We start from the raw sequence: 16,732 nt of genomic DNA on the forward strand, positions 1-16,732 counted from the left end.
GCCACATTCTCTAGATAATTGGCTCATAGATGGCGGCAGGGTTGTCAGCCCTACGCGCCGGCTGCCCTTTACCCCCAAGAATATTCCAAGAATAGCCCTGGTATTCATTTCTGTTAGAGGTTGAGTCAACCCCAGTGCCATAGAGAGGCTGGAAGGATTAGGTAAATTGAAAAAACTCCAATGACCTCATCAGGACTTGAACCCACAACCTTCCTGCTTGTAGCATAGTGCTTCAACCAACTATGCTACCACATGCCCCGAAAGGTAGTCTACTTGAAATAATTACTCAGCATGAACATTTCCTTATTCTTTAATTTACTTACTTACTTACTTACTTACTTACTTAGGGAGCTGAACCCTTCTGGAGGAGCCGCCAATTCTACAGCTACTCAAGAACTTCCCAGAATTTTATGGAACCCGAAGGTTCATTACCATGTTCACAAGAGCCCTCCACTGGGCTCTATCCTGAGCCAGATCTATCCAATCCATACCATCCCATCCTATCTCTCTAAGATCCATTCTAATATTGTCCACCCACCTACTCCTTGGTCTCCCCTGTGGTCTCTTTCCTTCTGGCTTTCCCACCAATATCCTATACGCATTCCTCATCTCCCCCATTCGTGCTACATGACCTGCCCACCTCATCCTCCTTGACTTGATCATTCTAATTATACTTGGAGAAGTGTACAAGTTATGAAGCTCCTCATTATGCCTTATTCTTTAATTACATAATTTAATCATATGTACATGGTGCCCTCAGTGCTGCAGAATACTGTCACATGATATCGTATATTTTTCTTAATGTGATATTTAAAAAAAACAGGCACCTTTGTGAAGAGACATCAAACAGAACTTACAAATTTACTTTGTTTGACCTTTTCTCTTCTTTGCAATATTCAGTTCACATCTCCTGTTCAATATTTCTTTCTCCCTTCCCCTCAGCATCTGTTTCATCACATTTGTGTATCCTGAAGTCTCCTGATAACATTCCAAGTGGATCTGTTTGAATCATCTTGTAAGAGCAGGCCTTCTGCAGAAGTACTGCTTTCTTTCTCATTTCTGCAGTCCATTATCTTGCTGCTTCGTGCAGGAATTACTTGCATCTGATCCTGTTTGGGAGAATTCAAATTTTTGTAAAAGAAGACAGCATTACAAGGAGCACAGTTGGTTAGATACAGTACTATCTTCTTCAAGCGTTTGATATTGTCATGATTTAGGGTTGGGGCTTTCGATGGAGTTGGATTGGTGAATGCATTTATTGACCACTTATACACATGACTCAGAACTACAAGTAACTACAGTGCTATTGCTAATCTCCACAATTCACAAATCATCACAGCACCCACTAAGACCTTTTCCAGCCTGCTTTCACTATTTGTTTCCTGGTAACGAATCTTAAAAATGGAGATTCTTCAGCTTCTGCGGTCACACCATTATTCATCGGTTAACACTCCACAACTGAACGGTGCCACTTCTTCTCAACCTCCCTTGCAGGACTCAACAATCAACTGACTGGGTCTCCCCAGTTGTCATCCTTATAACCCCTTTGCATGGACCAAGTAGAAAACACCATTTCCAACAGTAGCTCTGTTATTGTAGAGGCATGTTTACCACGCTCTTGCATAGCAACAGCTGTTGTCTCATTGTTTGTTTCAGGGTTTTTGTCTAGCAATGCTACAATATTTTTCCTCAGCATGCTGCAATAACTCAGGTACTGGTGAGACGTCTCAACCCCTCTCATGTGTTTTCTATATTCAGCAATGCACTAAGAATCTTTGACAACTTCACCCATTTCCCTGTCCTTCTTACTAGTACTAATAACTTTTGAATTATGAATAATCGATCACCCTCATTTCTCTTTTAATTTTATAGACCTGCAGAAGGGGACATAAAGTAGTGTAGTTGGTTGAGGCAATATGATACAAGCTGAAAGGTTGCAAGTTTGATTCCCAAGGAGGTCATTGGTTTTCTTCAGTTTACCTCATCCTTCCAGCCGCTCTATGGCACTGGGGTCAACTCAGCCACTAACAGAAATAAGTACCAGGAATCTTCCCGGGGTTAAAGGGCGGCCAGCGTGTAAAGCTGACAGCCTCACTGCCATCTGTGAACCAATTATCTAGAAAATGTGGGAGCCTCAACATCTTGCAGCCATATTGGCTTTCATGACCTGTTACAGTGACAGATTTACCTTTACCTTATTCCCGCAGAGGAATGCTTTTTGTAACATAAAATGTGGACTCCTCTCTCTTCAGATGCTTAGTACCATAAACCCTAGTTCCTTGTCCAAAAGGAGCTTATGCTATCTTCTCACAGATCCATATGACACCTCAGTTCTAAATTGTCATGAATTGAGTGAAAGGTGTATTCCACCTTTCTTCCTTATGCAACATCAAATTTGATAATGTAAATATATCTGCTCCTAGAGTCACAGCATCCTGAGTAGTACTCGTAAATAATGTTTCACAATTTTGTCTGATTTACGTATGTACCCTGTTTTTCTGTTGACCTTTCCAAAGTATCATTCCATCATCCAAAAGTAACTTTTTAGGTCCATACAGTGTTTGGAATATCTGCAGCATGATCAACTGTGAAGAGTCTGTTTTGTTTCGAGTTATTGCTGAAGTGCCAATATTCCCATATTGTTTCAAAACAATTTCTTTCAATCTGGGTGTATGTACGTTATTTCTCCTTGTAGATGCTTGTGCAAAGGCTAGGTGATGAGGCAAGGGATATTCTGGAATCAGACATTGGCATGGATCGACTAACAGTGCCACGAAGTGAAGCCTTGCTCAAGAGGGAAGGTAAAGTTTTGCATTCTTGCCGGGTGCTGTTATATTTTAGATAAACCTACAGCTATGTGCTTGAGGGGTACCTAAAATTTGAGGTCTATCAGACTTTCATATATTTTGGGATGATTTGTATTGTTTTAATATTAATAAATATATCAGCTCCTTTAAACATATTTACGTTTCTCTGAATTGTCTTCATTAAAGGCACCATTCTATAACCCTTTTGTTCTTCTGTGTTATAGTTAGATGGCATAAAATTCTCCTAGCTTAAACCACAGCCACAGTAACCCCTCTCTAAGCAGTTAGTATAATATTTCATCAATAACATGAGAGTATTTGAGAATATTTGTAAACTATTTTGTCCTGAGTGTATATCTATTAACTTAAAAGAGTTTAAAATTGGCACAGGTCATACATATGTAAATAGATACTCCACTTCCAAATCTTTAGTGTAGGACAGTGGAAAAGGACTAAGTGCAGGGCTGCTCACATGCAAGAAGGAACATAACATTGACTGTCTCAAATAATTTTTGAAGTAATGGTGTCACTTAAACTTTCTCTCTTATTTTCTTTTTTGAAATTCTTTAGTTTTCTTTCTCATAATCCGTTTACTAAAATCCAACAGGACACTGAATTTGATAAGTTGTGTTTAGAATCGAGAATAATTTCTTACTGGAAGCTCAGGTCTTTATTGTATCAATATAGAGCCTAGTAAAAAAAAAAACTCTCTCTCATGCCCACTCACTCTTGGTGGAGAGCCCATATATGAGGGAGAGTCAGTAAACAGGTCACAAATGGTTATAAAATGTAAAATATGTGATATTCTCATCTGGAAAAGAACATTTATTTTTCGACATATCCTCCACCAACATTGATACACTTGTCCCATCGCTTTACCAGTGCAATGTCAAAACCCACAACATAGAAGCCTTTTGACTCCTGTCTTAGCCACTTCCTCACCTCAATTTTAACCTCTTCCTCATCACTGAAATATTTGATATCAAGGTGTTTTTCTTTTTGGACCAAAGAGATGGAAGTTACTAGGGGCCAAGTCCAGGCTCTAAAGTGGATGTTAAAGAAGTTCCCACTATAGTTCCTCAATTCTCTCCTGTGTTGCTTGGGCTTCACCACCAAAGTTAGTCACGGGTATGAATTTGTGTGCAGTTGTTGTTTGTGTAGGTAGGTTTTGTGTTTTTGTGACATTGGTCACTTGTGCCAGTTTATCTCCATGATAGCACAGTCAGCTGTTAAAATTCCTGTAGAGCTCTGAGCTTCCTCTCATGTACATTATGTATTTGTATTTGTGTTCAGTCAATAGGGGAGTCAATTTAGTATACAAACAACTGTTCAGAGAGCAAAAGAGTGTCTTGTTGGATTCATGTAAATGGAATTTCCTGCTGTTAACTTCAACCTCGTGCTTCTGTGGACTGCTAGCATGGGACTGAGTCCCGATTTTGTTGTTGCTAATTCTCAGCTCCTTCTGGTACAGAGACAACAGAGATCAGCTCGCTATGTTCCCTTAACTCATCACAGGATGGTGAATATGTGAATCTCACCGTTGAGACGCCCTCCCAGCAGAGGTGAGCTACCAGTCATTCCTCATTATGAGCTTCCTTTAATTGTAGATTAATGATAACTTTTATCAGTTTCAATGTTTACATTCTTGTAATGACTTTTTTCACAATGAAGAAATTTATTTATGTTCATTCTATTTAAGATTGAATGATGAATTTTATTCTTACCTAGAATCAATGTTATTTTGGAAACACTGCAAGTGTTTTTTGTTATTTGTAATATAATCAGCCTGTCTCGTTTTACATTCTACAAACAAAAAAAAAATCCTGGCTAAACCTCTTTTTAATATATTTCCATATAACAAAAGGAACCCTGAATTCTGGAAAAACAAAATATATATTGTCACATGTTGAGTGTATAACGCGACAAATAACTTCACGCCGTGCTTGGTATAGCAAATTTTATTTCACATTCGCACTTACAATCACCCAAATTACAGATTCACAATTACTGCTATCTGCAGTATCACAAATACTACACTCCAAATGCCAGAACGCAACTGACTGGTTGCTAGCTAACTAGGAACTCTCTCGGAACTAACTCGTAGGTAGCTGCCTTCAGAACTGTTGATAACACGCTCTGACTCGTAGGCTTGCTCGGAACTAACTCGGAACTGTCTTTGGCGATGGCCACGTTACAACTCAACTCCGCAGGCAGCGCAGCTCTCTTATATAGGGGCTGTGTGCCTGTTACGTGCCACGTCACAGTAGGAAGCGGTGCCACGTCACCGCGCGTTGCGCGTTACGTCACCGCGGAGGGCAGTGGTGGGGCGGGGACTCACGAGCACTACGTTACCGCCACGTACCGCTGGGGAGGTGGGTGTCCTCCGTTGCGTAATATGTCACAATATGTTTGTATGCATACGCGTGAGTGTGTCTAGGCCTTAAATCAGACCGGGACAAAAGGTGCCCTTCAGGCCTGATCCACACCAACATTTTCAAACTGGCATGTAGCAGAATTCTGAGGTTACAGCAAAACACATTCAAGCTGTTGTTTTCTGCATGCACTTAGATTACAAGTATAAATTAATTAGTTGTAAGATTAAAGAAAAGAACATTTCTAGTCTCAATTTTGCTTGTTGAATTTAAGCCCTTTTTACTCACATTTATTGTTTGCCCTTATTTTCTTCTCTGTCCAAGAAAAGGCATTAATATTTGCACCCAACAAAGAATAAATCAATTAATTAAATAAATATGTCTCTTATATATTGTGTGTGTCAGAAATTTTAAATAAACTTCATACATAAATTTCTTTTGGTGTCAATTACTCATTACTCAAGCACAACAGTAACGTTCTATAAAATTTATTAAAAGATATTCACTTTAAAAGTCCATCATTACATGTTTCAACCAATGTGGTCATCATCAGGTGTTAAATTATTTGGGTTGGTGGGTTGTGTTTTCTCCTGTTGTGTATATACAAATAAGTAATTACACTATACATAAAAGACTTTGCATACATGAATTCTAATAGAAAATTTACACATGTTTCAGACACATGTGCATTGAGAGGACTTGCATATTAACAAAATAAGCAACAACAGAAGNAAGCCAGCAACTAACCGCTTGAGCTATGGTGTGGCCTTTACAATATGCCTTAGACAAGTACTCACCTATAACAGCTTTACTGTATGTTTCATTTAAACACGTTTTGTTAAGCTAATAAATTTGGTGGATATGGTATGTGAAATTTGTTGAGACTATGGTACAATAATTTCCTGCCAATTCATACGCTCTTTTGAAGTTTTATGAACACATATGACTGTGGAGCTAACTCATTTTATTGCATTATATGACAAATAAAAAATATCAAATCCTTATGGGAGATTTGATGATCTCATGGCAGTGCATGTTAAGATTATGGTCCTCTGCAACCTTGTGTATGAGTATCCACTCCAGAACATCATCCTTCTAGGTTAACAGTCATCCTCAAATTGCTTAAACCTCGATACAAGCATAGATATTTTTGTTCTTACTTTTTGTTTCAAACTTACAATTTTGACATTCTCTTCTTTGTTTCTGAAATTGATACTAGTTTCACAACTTACATTAATCAGATAGTCTATTCATTGGGTTTATATTCTGCAATCTTCATCCTTTTATCTAGTAATAAAAGAAAACTGATTACTCTGCTTTAACTGGTAATAAGTTCCTATATCTGGCTGCAATTCCGGTACTTGTCTAAAGACTTAACTGATGTCCCCACTGTCATTTGAATTTTTCAAAACTGGAAGCATCTTCAAGATTCTAATTTGAGACTATTCATTAATTTCCACATTGTTCATTTTCTTGGGATTATATCTTTTTGTATTAAAATTGGTTTTTCTTGGTATCTTACTAAAAATCTGCCCATGATTTTTACAGCCATCAGTTAGTTTTCTCACAGTCAACCCTTCTAAAAGATCTGATGTTAATTATAATGGAATTCTGTATTTTTATCTACTAAAATGTGATCAGTCTGATAGTATATCTTCCCATCTGGAGGCCTCCAGTTGTGTTTATAAATGTTGAAATGTAGGAATGTTGTATTTTGAGATGGCAGTCATTATTAAAATCATGTGAACTCCCTTTCTGAAATATCAGTTTGAAAATCTTATCTCACCAGTGCTTTTATATTGAAAATTTTAAAAGATGTCATATAGTACACTGGAAATGAATCAAATATTCACTGCAGTTCCTAACAAAATCTGATGTTTGTATCATCACTTTTACTTTTAGTTGTGGTACCCAGATTCTGAATACTAGTATCACCCAATGACCTCTTAGTAGTATGTACCAGATCCTATCATTAACAAATTCTACCCTCAGCTGCATATCTGACTCAGTTATGCATTAGGAAATGCCATTTCTGACTCATTGGTACATCATTTTACTGGTTCAGCACCACCCTTTTCCCATGTGTCTTTCTGAACTCCCACTAAATGTAAATTAAATTTTGCTCATTCTATTGCTACCCCTATTGCTATCAGTTTCACTGGACATACCCTATGAAGACTCCTTACATTGTAAGGTCCAAATCCCATGTCCTCCTTTCTTAAGGATTTGGAAATAATGACGTTCTGTTCTCAGTACATATAGTCATTACTTTTATACACAATTAATAATAAACATTTATTTAATTTTAACAGTGAGATTCACAAATATAAAATTAGCGCCCTCAATAATTTATATTTACCTGCAGTTAACCTAACAAAATACAATAAAAGTGTGTACATATCAGGTGTTAAAGTTTTTAATTGTCTTCCTCAAACAATAAAAATGTTGGCTGCTGATGGGAGAAGTTTTAAGTCTGCATTGAAGAAGTTTTTATATCATTCTTTTTCTGATATGAATTAATATTATCAACATAACTGGTCATAAGTGTGTAAATTTGTAATGTATTTAATTCAGTTAATACAGGTAATTTAAATAAAACTGTATTAATTCAAGTTTTATAGTAAATTGTTTTTAAATTATGTTTAGTAATTAAAATCTTATCAATTTTTTTTACTTTATATTATTATTTATGTTAATCAATTAATGTAAGTGATTTTGATTATGCGACTCATGTAATTTTATATATGTATCTTGACATATTTATTTTCAAAGGAACCATTTCCACATCCTAGGTTTGTTAGCTGTATGGATATATGGAAAATAAAGAAATGAATGAATGAATGGCACAGTCCATATCAAACAATCCATCCAGGTCCAAGTTGCTATGTAACATTTTGCAATATGATAGCTTTTTACAGTCAGAGGTTGTTATTCATCTGCCAAACACCAAAATGGATGGCCACTGTGCATTGGCTCTCTGTGACTGCTTATTCAGTACATTTGCAGCTATCCTGTGTTATTTTGAAGCTATTTTCCATCTCCACAATCTGAGGCATGATATTCGTTGATGACATAAGACCCCACTTAATATGTCGGTATTAATTAAACTGAATCAAATTTTGATGTCGATAATTCTATCACAGTATCTAGTGTTTACCTAAAAATTTAAAAAATTAACATAACCTTTGTGTGTGTGTGCATATGTGCTTCTCTTTTTCCTATTAATCAGGCCATGATATGACTGATCTGTCACTAACTGGAGTCTTTTCCAGTATTATACTACTTTAATGTTCCAAATTGCAGGAAAAAGACATCATTTTCGACAAAGCCCCCAACGGTTGCAGTGATGGGAATAAGGGAGCCTCCACAGCCAGGAGGATTAACAGGCACTCCTGCAGCATCTTGTCTCCGTAAGAAGTCGTCGTCCTCCCTTGAGAACCAGGAGAGTAGTGCTGCTAACCGCCTCCCATCTGTGGTAAAACAGAGATTTTGTTATGATGTGTGGTCATGTTGCCATCATGTCTTTATCTAATTTCCAAATTAATCCAGTTGCAATAAAATTTGTTCATAATTTTCGTCAAAGTGGTTTAAATAATTTGCAGTGACATTTTAAGTTAAAAATATATTGTGACATGTTGCACAATTGAGGACCCCTACCACGGGTTTCCACAGTTTATAAACCCTACAACAAAATCTCTTGACACTATCTTCCAGAGTCTTCACGTATTAAAGCACGGGAGCTATACAAGTCTCGCTGAATTACACACTCCAAATGTAATTGGTTATCATGAACTATCACTGATTCTCGCAGACGCGTCTGTAGCTGTAGCTCGTCGTAACTCGCGAACTGAGAACTCGTTGATAACACACTGACTCTCACTTGCTGCTCAGCCGGCTTTTATTCCGTTCGCTGTTGCTAGGGTCGCCCGCCACATCACTAGCTCGTGACATCACTGCTGGGAGAGTGGCGGGGGGNGAGTGCTACGTTACCGCCACGTGCCGCTGGGGAGGTAGGGGTCCTCAGTTGCGCAACATGTCACAATATTTTATATTTAAGAGTACAATTTGCACTTTTGGAGGACATGATTAATTTTATATCATCAGCATATTACTTTTATCAGTTGACCAGTTGCCAGGATATTACTTTAAGTACCTCCAACAGCTCTTGTCACAGCACCTTCATTCTTAGCTGTAAAGAGAGGAGTTTATAAATATAAAGAGCACAATTTCTAATAAAAATAAATTCAAGACAATGAAATTTTGGAATTTTTAGTACATTTATTTTCTGTTATTCACATTATTACATGTATTATATTGCCCAGTTTCAAAAGAGGATAATCACTCTAACAGCATGTATAATAACTGAGATAAATGACCATGTCTTATTGTGTTACTCTGATTTGTATTACCTTAATAATTTCAAGCATTTCTTCCTAGATGAGGACATCACTTCTAGGACGAGAGGGGACACCAGAGGACTCAGAGCCTCTCATAGAGAATGCAGCAGCTACAAAATTGACAATGGCAGGTGGGGAAAGCAATGTACATTTTGTCCCGGAGGGTCCAGAGGATGAGGATAACAGCCATGTTGGGGAAGAGAAGTCCTTAATTCATCGCCACGATTTTGTGGAAGAAAGACCGCGGTTGCCAACACCTCCACCATCACTCACCAAGGTTGTTAGTTTTGGTGATGTTACCAATACACCACCACCCTCATCATATCCTCCTCTTGAGGAGGACACAATCCTTCCACCTCCAAAGCAATTTCATCAAAAGCATCGTCATACTTCTTCAATATCTATTGCACCTCAGGCTTACACTAAAATGAGCTATGCACCGCAACAGTACCAGCCACCTCCCTCTGCCCTCAGACGGCGTTCCAGCGTAAAGAGTGCGTCAGGTGGGAACAGTTCATCAGCTAACCTTCAGGTCTTGGGATCTGGATCTGAACACCGGAGACGGACTAGTGTGCCGGTGATGCCATCTAGCAGTGGACATGGAAATCTCCAGCAGATTGCTTCATATCCAGCCGATTCAATGGCAATAAGAAATATTAATAATAACTACCCCTCTGAGAGATTCTATACAGCTCACAGTGAGTCATCATCATCAGACTTTGGGAGGAGGGAGAAAATTAGATTACAGAGACAAGGGGCAGGTGAAATATCTGTATCGAGTGACATTCTGAATATTGGGGCAAGGGTTTCCACTGTGGTGGGAAGTGGTAGTGTTTGTGGTGGGGGAAGAGGATCACCACCGCCATATTTGCTCAATGGAGGAGGTGCTGATCTTCTGATGTCGGGAGACAATGCCCCATCACCCAATGTTGCTGCAAGGGCAAAGACTTCTCTTTGTGATCAGGGTAAGTAATACTGTACTTTGTTGTAACTACTAAGAGTCTTTATTATATAGGCTCTTAAGTGAATGCAGGCCTTCTCTAATCTTCAGTAAATCTGAGCTTATATATGCATAACTTCACAATGTGTTAGAATGTAACATTAGCAGCTCCATTTGTCCATGAGAAGTCAGACATTATGATCACTTTACTGACTCATAGAGGCTTTCTGTCATACTTAGCATAAAGCCATGTTCAAGGGTTCACAGTGAGTTTAAGCCTGCCTTACAGAGCGCTTGTAACATGGAACATGGAATTACTTGAAGTCTCTTGTGATTATTTACTCTGAATTTTAGCATTTGCACACAAAATATTGTTGAGGTTACCACATCAGAAATTCCCAAAACACAGCTTCAGGTTCATGCATTATTTTCAAGCTGTACTCTCATAGTACAAAAATACTAAACAATCATTCTATATAATGTTTCAATAATATATATTATTGAAACTCTTAAACCTTACATGTTTGTCTTTTCAGGCTAGCAGTGGCTATGTGCAATGTTGCAAGGTTATAGAATAAATCTCTGTCCATTATTAACAAAGTTCATGATTTAAATGAAACTACTGCTTTGATGATGCTCATTGTCACTGATCATGACAATTGTCTCTATATATATATATTTGTTTTTATATATGTATGTACATAATAACCAAGTTTAACATGATCCTTATGGCTTTCAGTGAATTTTATATGCATTTAGATGAAAAGTGTAACAATACAGTTCCAAACAAGGTACCCTTACTTGTGAAAACCATAATGTCACCGATTGCTGTCGTTCTGTCATGCATGGAAATGTTGATATTGTCGCGTGTAGGGTGCTATGAAACGAAACCTATACTAAAGTCTGTATAGGTAAACATTTGTCTGATAGTTTCCTATCCAAAATGTTTTAAAATAAGGAGTTGTTTTACTGCCACTACTTTTCAACTTTCTTATAGAATATGCCATTAAGAAGGTACAGGAAAACCAGGTGAGATTCAAATTAAATGGGATGCATCAGCTGCTGGTCTATGCTGATGATGTGAAGCTACTGATAACATAGATACCATAAAGTAAAACACAAACAAAACAAAAACAAACTCCATGGTTTAAGTCCGCATGCGAACTATAACATCCAAGCAACCGCCTCTTGTCTGTGAAGTTAGTGCCAACTTTTGCAGATAAAGGGTGTTGCGTGGTCAGCACAGTGAATCCCCACAGCAGTTAATTTCGGTTTAAACACAGAAACTTTAATTGATGCTAATAAAGAAGTAGGTCTAGGGCTAAATGCAGAGAAAACTAAGTATATGTTGCTGTCTCATTACCAGAATGCAGCACAAAATTGTGAAATAAAGACTAATAGATCCTTTGAAAATGTGGCACAGTTCAAATATTTGGGAACATTAACAAATCAAAATTTAATTCAGGAGGAAATTAAGAGGAGAATGAATTTGGGTAACGCTTCCTACCCTTCAGTCCAGAATATTCTGTATGATGGTTCTGTACTGGGCATGAAATGTTGTTTCTGACATTAAGGTAAGAACACAGACTGAGGGTGTTTGAGAAAAGGGTGCTAAGGAGAATATTTGGACTGAAGACAGACAGAGTGATGGGAGGTTGAAGAAAACTGCATAAAGAGGAGCTTCATAACTGTACTCTTCACCAAGTATAATTAGAATGATCACGTCAAGGAGAATGAGATATGCATGGAGTGTAGCAAAATGGGAGTAAAGAGGAATGTATATAGGATGTTGGTGGGAAAGCCAGGAGGAATGAGACCTCTAGGAAGACCAAGATATAGGTGGGTAGATAATATTAAAATTGATCTTCTAGAGACAGGATGGGGTGGTATGGACTGGATTAATGTGGCTAAGGATAGGGACTGATGGAGGGCTCTTGTGAACATGGTAATAAACCTTCAGATTCCACAAAATGTTGTGAAGTTGTTGAGTAGCTGCACAACTGGCGGCTTCACAAGAAGGGCTCAGCTCAGTGAAGTTGGTTAGGTATATTTTGCATTCTCCTTCTCCAAGCATGGACGCCTGTCTTTCTCATATGTTCTCCTATCAAGTTCTGCTATCACATATGGTAACATTTTTTTAATTAATTTACATGTCTCATTTAAACTGTATTATTCCGTTATTGAATGTACCTAACATACACCAGTCCAATTTGTATACTTCCTTTTTCAGTTTCTTTTTCAAATTTTCACTTTTACAGTTTAAATTATTTATCTGCAATTTATCGGCAAAAGGTAAAGTTGTCCCTGTGCTTAAGTAATTAAGCACTATGCCATGAAGACATACAGGGGAGTGGATGTATAGATCCACATTTTCTTAACCTCGGCACTAGGTTGAAAGTGAGTGGTCAGTTTCATGCCGCAGCCGCTTTACCCCCAAGGAAGAAGCCCCAGGTATCCATTGGATAGGAGGTTGGGTGGACCACAGAGTCAGTCTGGAAGACTTAAAGAAGAGGAAATTCTTGACCCTACCAGGACTTGAACTCTGACCCCTCAGTCATCCAGCCTGTAGCCAGTCATTATACCAACTACGATACCATTTAGTGGTAGCATAATTTTTATTCATGTTCACAAAAATGCTTCTTCTTTATTTGATATGAAAGGAGGTATTACAATTGTCTTGCATGATTAGTGTCTGTGCTGTTGAAGAAGTAAGATAGATATCCTGCATGTAGAAACTGAAATCTTGTTTTGTTTATAATTTTCCTTTAATACAGGGCACTTTCAATACAGACACCATAATGGTCTAATGGTAATATATACAGATGGTAGATAGATGGGTTCAATCTGATCATATTTTTTTAATACACCCATGTCTGAAAATTTTTTGTTTACATGTTGGGGCCTCCAAAATGTGAAGGACTCCCTTACCTCTTACCTCTGTGGCTTATTGGTGAAATTTACCTAAAATTTCTCCAAGAGACTTGACCCGAGCTGCTGGAAGTGGTGCCTTTGGAAGTCTATCATGAAATATGTTTCCAGCATGATGGCACCCCGGCACACATGTACTAATTTCATCTGTGAATATTTGGATGAAACCTTTGGCAACAGATGGATTGGACGTGGAGGCCCAATAGCCTGGCCCCCACCACTGGATTTCTTTCTCTGGGGTACATGCAAAGCCTGGTGTATGAGACTCCAGTGGACACACAATATGATCTTGTGGCAAGAATTGCAGTAGCAGCTGGAACCATCTGGGAAATGCCAGAAATCTTTTAAAGAGTTGAGCATAACATAGCCACGTGATGCAGAACATGCAATGAAGTCAGCAGCCTTCATTTTGAGCAACTTTTATAATGTAAGACAATGATAACATCCCCTAAAACTTATGCATCCTCTAAAAAAAATTGTGACCCTTAAAGCCAAAAGGATGCGTTTGCAAACATGGGTGTATTAATACTATATAATGAGATTAAACCCATTTATCTACCACAGAGCATTGTAACATATATTTATTTACACCCTATACATATATATATATATATTGGGGGGGGGTGCATGCATGTAAACGCTTGATATTAATTTGTGGAGGTGTATGATATGACAGCCCAGAAGATCACAGTCTAAATAGGACTGTGCTTTCAGCTACCTGTCTCCTGTTGCACTAGATAAAAAATTCTGTCCTGGTCAAATATATTCACACTATCTCTCAAGTATTTTGTGATCGATGGTTAGACCGCATAGGAGTTATTTATTTTCAGTGTTCTAACACTGTAACAAATGTACGAGTAATCAGCTATCTGTTCCCTCGTCAGTTGCAACATAAGACCAGGGAATATCAAATACTGATTCTGAGAAAGTCCAACTCTCAGGCGGACCTTACAACTTTCCACGTAAAAAAACATTCTGGCAAGATTATCAAGTGCATTATTTTCTTTTTAACTAAGGGTTCAGTATAATATTTTTTGAGAAAACGTCAATAATTTCCAGTTGCTATTGAAAGGTTATGTAACTTATTTCATAAATTTTGAAGTTTAAAGTTCTCACAGTAGTGATAGTGAGGCTTGCTGTCTTCTGGGGAAGTGGTTACATGGCATCATATCCCAGAAAGCAGCGCTCTTCAGTCTAATGAACTTTTCCTTTCTGTTTCAAACAATTATCACTCATTTCTTCATCAGGACCTGACATGATGATAATTCAACGTTCAGTGTCAGAGAAGAGCCGGGAACGTTCTGCACTGCCTCATTACCATCATCACCATCGGCCACCATATCAGCACTCAGCACAGCCACCACCACCGGTAACCTCATACCAACCTGATAGCAGGAAACTTCCACATCACATCCCACAGCTCAAGCAGCAGAAAACACTGCTCCATTCACATGTTCAGAGCACACCAAATGTTGCCTCATCGCAGCGCACCAGCAATGCCATGCGCCATCACCATCAGGCATCTGTCACGAATGTACCAGCAATGTGCTCAGCTGTATCTGAAGGGGAATTATTAGACCTTGCAATTCTACCCATATTCCAAAAACTGCTCAGCGAACGTCATAAGAGCCGCACAGGATATGGGGCATCCATTGCATCATGCCCAAACATCTCCATAAAATGTGACATTGTTGAGTATTTGTAGGGGGGTACTTCACACAGCGAAATGGATGTAAGTTGGCCATGCTCAGAGAAAGGACAGGAATAATTCTGATGATGGATCACTGTTGTTACCAAAGGGAGATTAGTTTTCTTTGTATAACAGGTTAATTCTTAATGTTTAATTCTTTGTATTTGTTAAGCTAAATGGATGTGACTTGAGAGATCTGTGTATGTCACAGGAACCAAACTTCTGTGTTTCTCAACAAGTGACCTGCCCTCCATTGGTTTCATCCACTGCTATGTGAGTCCATTCTTCTGATTGTAGTACATTCAATGCGAAGTTATTTAAACTCTCTCTCCATCTTCAAGTTTCCTACATTAATTTATATGTAAAAATGGCTGGAAAAGGCTATAATATAATTTAATTAATTGTAGAATCCATTTAGCAGTTTAGACTATTCACATTCATTACTGGAAGTGTTGACTATTGCAGTATCCTGAATAAATTCTAAGGCAGCAATGTAGAATGTAAAGACTAGGTGGGTTTTCTGTCACTCGCTGAAACCTTTTATTTGAAAATTTAACTTTTAGGATGATATCAATAATGTGCTTTCACACATGGGGTTAGGGCCAGAAAATATTTTGTTGAACTAAACAGTGTACTGGAAATTTGCGGCAATGAAAGTATACATGAATTACATTTATAGTGTTACAATAAGCAATAAATTAATGCTAATATGTATAGATCAGTGAACACTCATATATATTTTGCATACACAATATGAGCACACTTAAAATATATTGAAGATTGTTATCAGTCAAGACTAATTTTCATCACTCTTACTCATTGTCATCACCTTTACCTTCATGCATAATTTACACACAGAGTTCTTGCAGTTGGACATATTCTTGATTGTCTGTGACCTTCTTTGTTGAATATATTTTTCACTCTCCTCTGATATGTCCTAACTTACAAGATATGGTATTTTCTTCTTATTCTCCAATATAAGCATCAAACCTTTATCTCAATTCTCTTTGAAGGTGCACACATTGAGAACAGGAAATATGATGATTTTTTATAAAGCCTGAAGCTAGGCTTTCCAAAACCTGACGTCTTGTTGTGTTCTATCTGTAACATTTTTCCTATACATACATGGCCTTAACGGTAAAAGTATTCATGGAGTGAAAGAACATAGATAAAGGTCACATCTATCATGTGTACAAACATTTCTGAGTCAATTTGAAATACAAGTATGAACATACATAACAGATTTTAATCAAAAAATCATGCTCTAAAAACTGCTTGTTATCCCTGAGAGTACTACTATTACAGTTTGAGAATATCCTCTGAATATCCTGTTTCAGCATCATAATGCATGATAGATAACATCATGGCAATTTTGATAGAACATAGAAAATAGAGGGTAATATGATTAGTAAAATTGAACAAGGTTCTGTAAGCAGACCTTTTCCTAAGATTCACATCCTAGTAGGAATTAATTTTGTTTCTCTCCCACTTCCAATGAAGATAAACTTGTGCTTCACAAGAATAACTTAACAAAAAATGTATTTTTATGAACAGGCAATTGTTACATTTTGATTTGTTCTGTTTATTGCAGTCATTTA

The 16,732-nt window shown here is 37.7% G+C and overlaps 1 protein-coding gene across 4 annotated transcripts in view; it reads left to right on the top strand.

Annotated features, from left to right (window-relative positions):
- The window catches only part of LOC111873177 (gamma-aminobutyric acid type B receptor subunit 2), a 691,722-nt gene extending 675,374 nt beyond the window's left edge, over nucleotides 1-16,348 (top strand). For 3 of the 4 annotated variants that reach the window (XM_023867674.2, XM_033754992.1, XM_023867675.2), the window contains 5 exons: nucleotides 2,696-2,801; nucleotides 4,264-4,369; nucleotides 8,483-8,654; nucleotides 9,617-10,541; nucleotides 14,692-16,348. In XM_023867674.2, the coding sequence (XP_023723442.1) occupies nucleotides 2,696-2,801; nucleotides 4,264-4,369; nucleotides 8,483-8,654; nucleotides 9,617-10,541; nucleotides 14,692-15,149 (1,767 nt within the window). In that variant the 3' untranslated portion in view covers nucleotides 15,150-16,348. The remainder of the gene's footprint in view (nucleotides 1-2,695; nucleotides 2,802-4,263; nucleotides 4,370-8,482; nucleotides 8,655-9,616; nucleotides 10,542-14,691) is intronic. The other variant, XM_033754991.1, reaches the window with a different exon arrangement.
- The last annotated feature ends 384 nt before the right edge of the window (nucleotides 16,349-16,732 follow it).

The sequence above is a fragment of the Cryptotermes secundus genome, unplaced genomic scaffold, assembly GCF_002891405.2.
Source record: "Cryptotermes secundus unplaced genomic scaffold, Csec_1.0 scaffold344, whole genome shotgun sequence".
Classification (NCBI taxonomy): Eukaryota; Metazoa; Arthropoda; class Insecta; order Blattodea; family Kalotermitidae; genus Cryptotermes; species Cryptotermes secundus.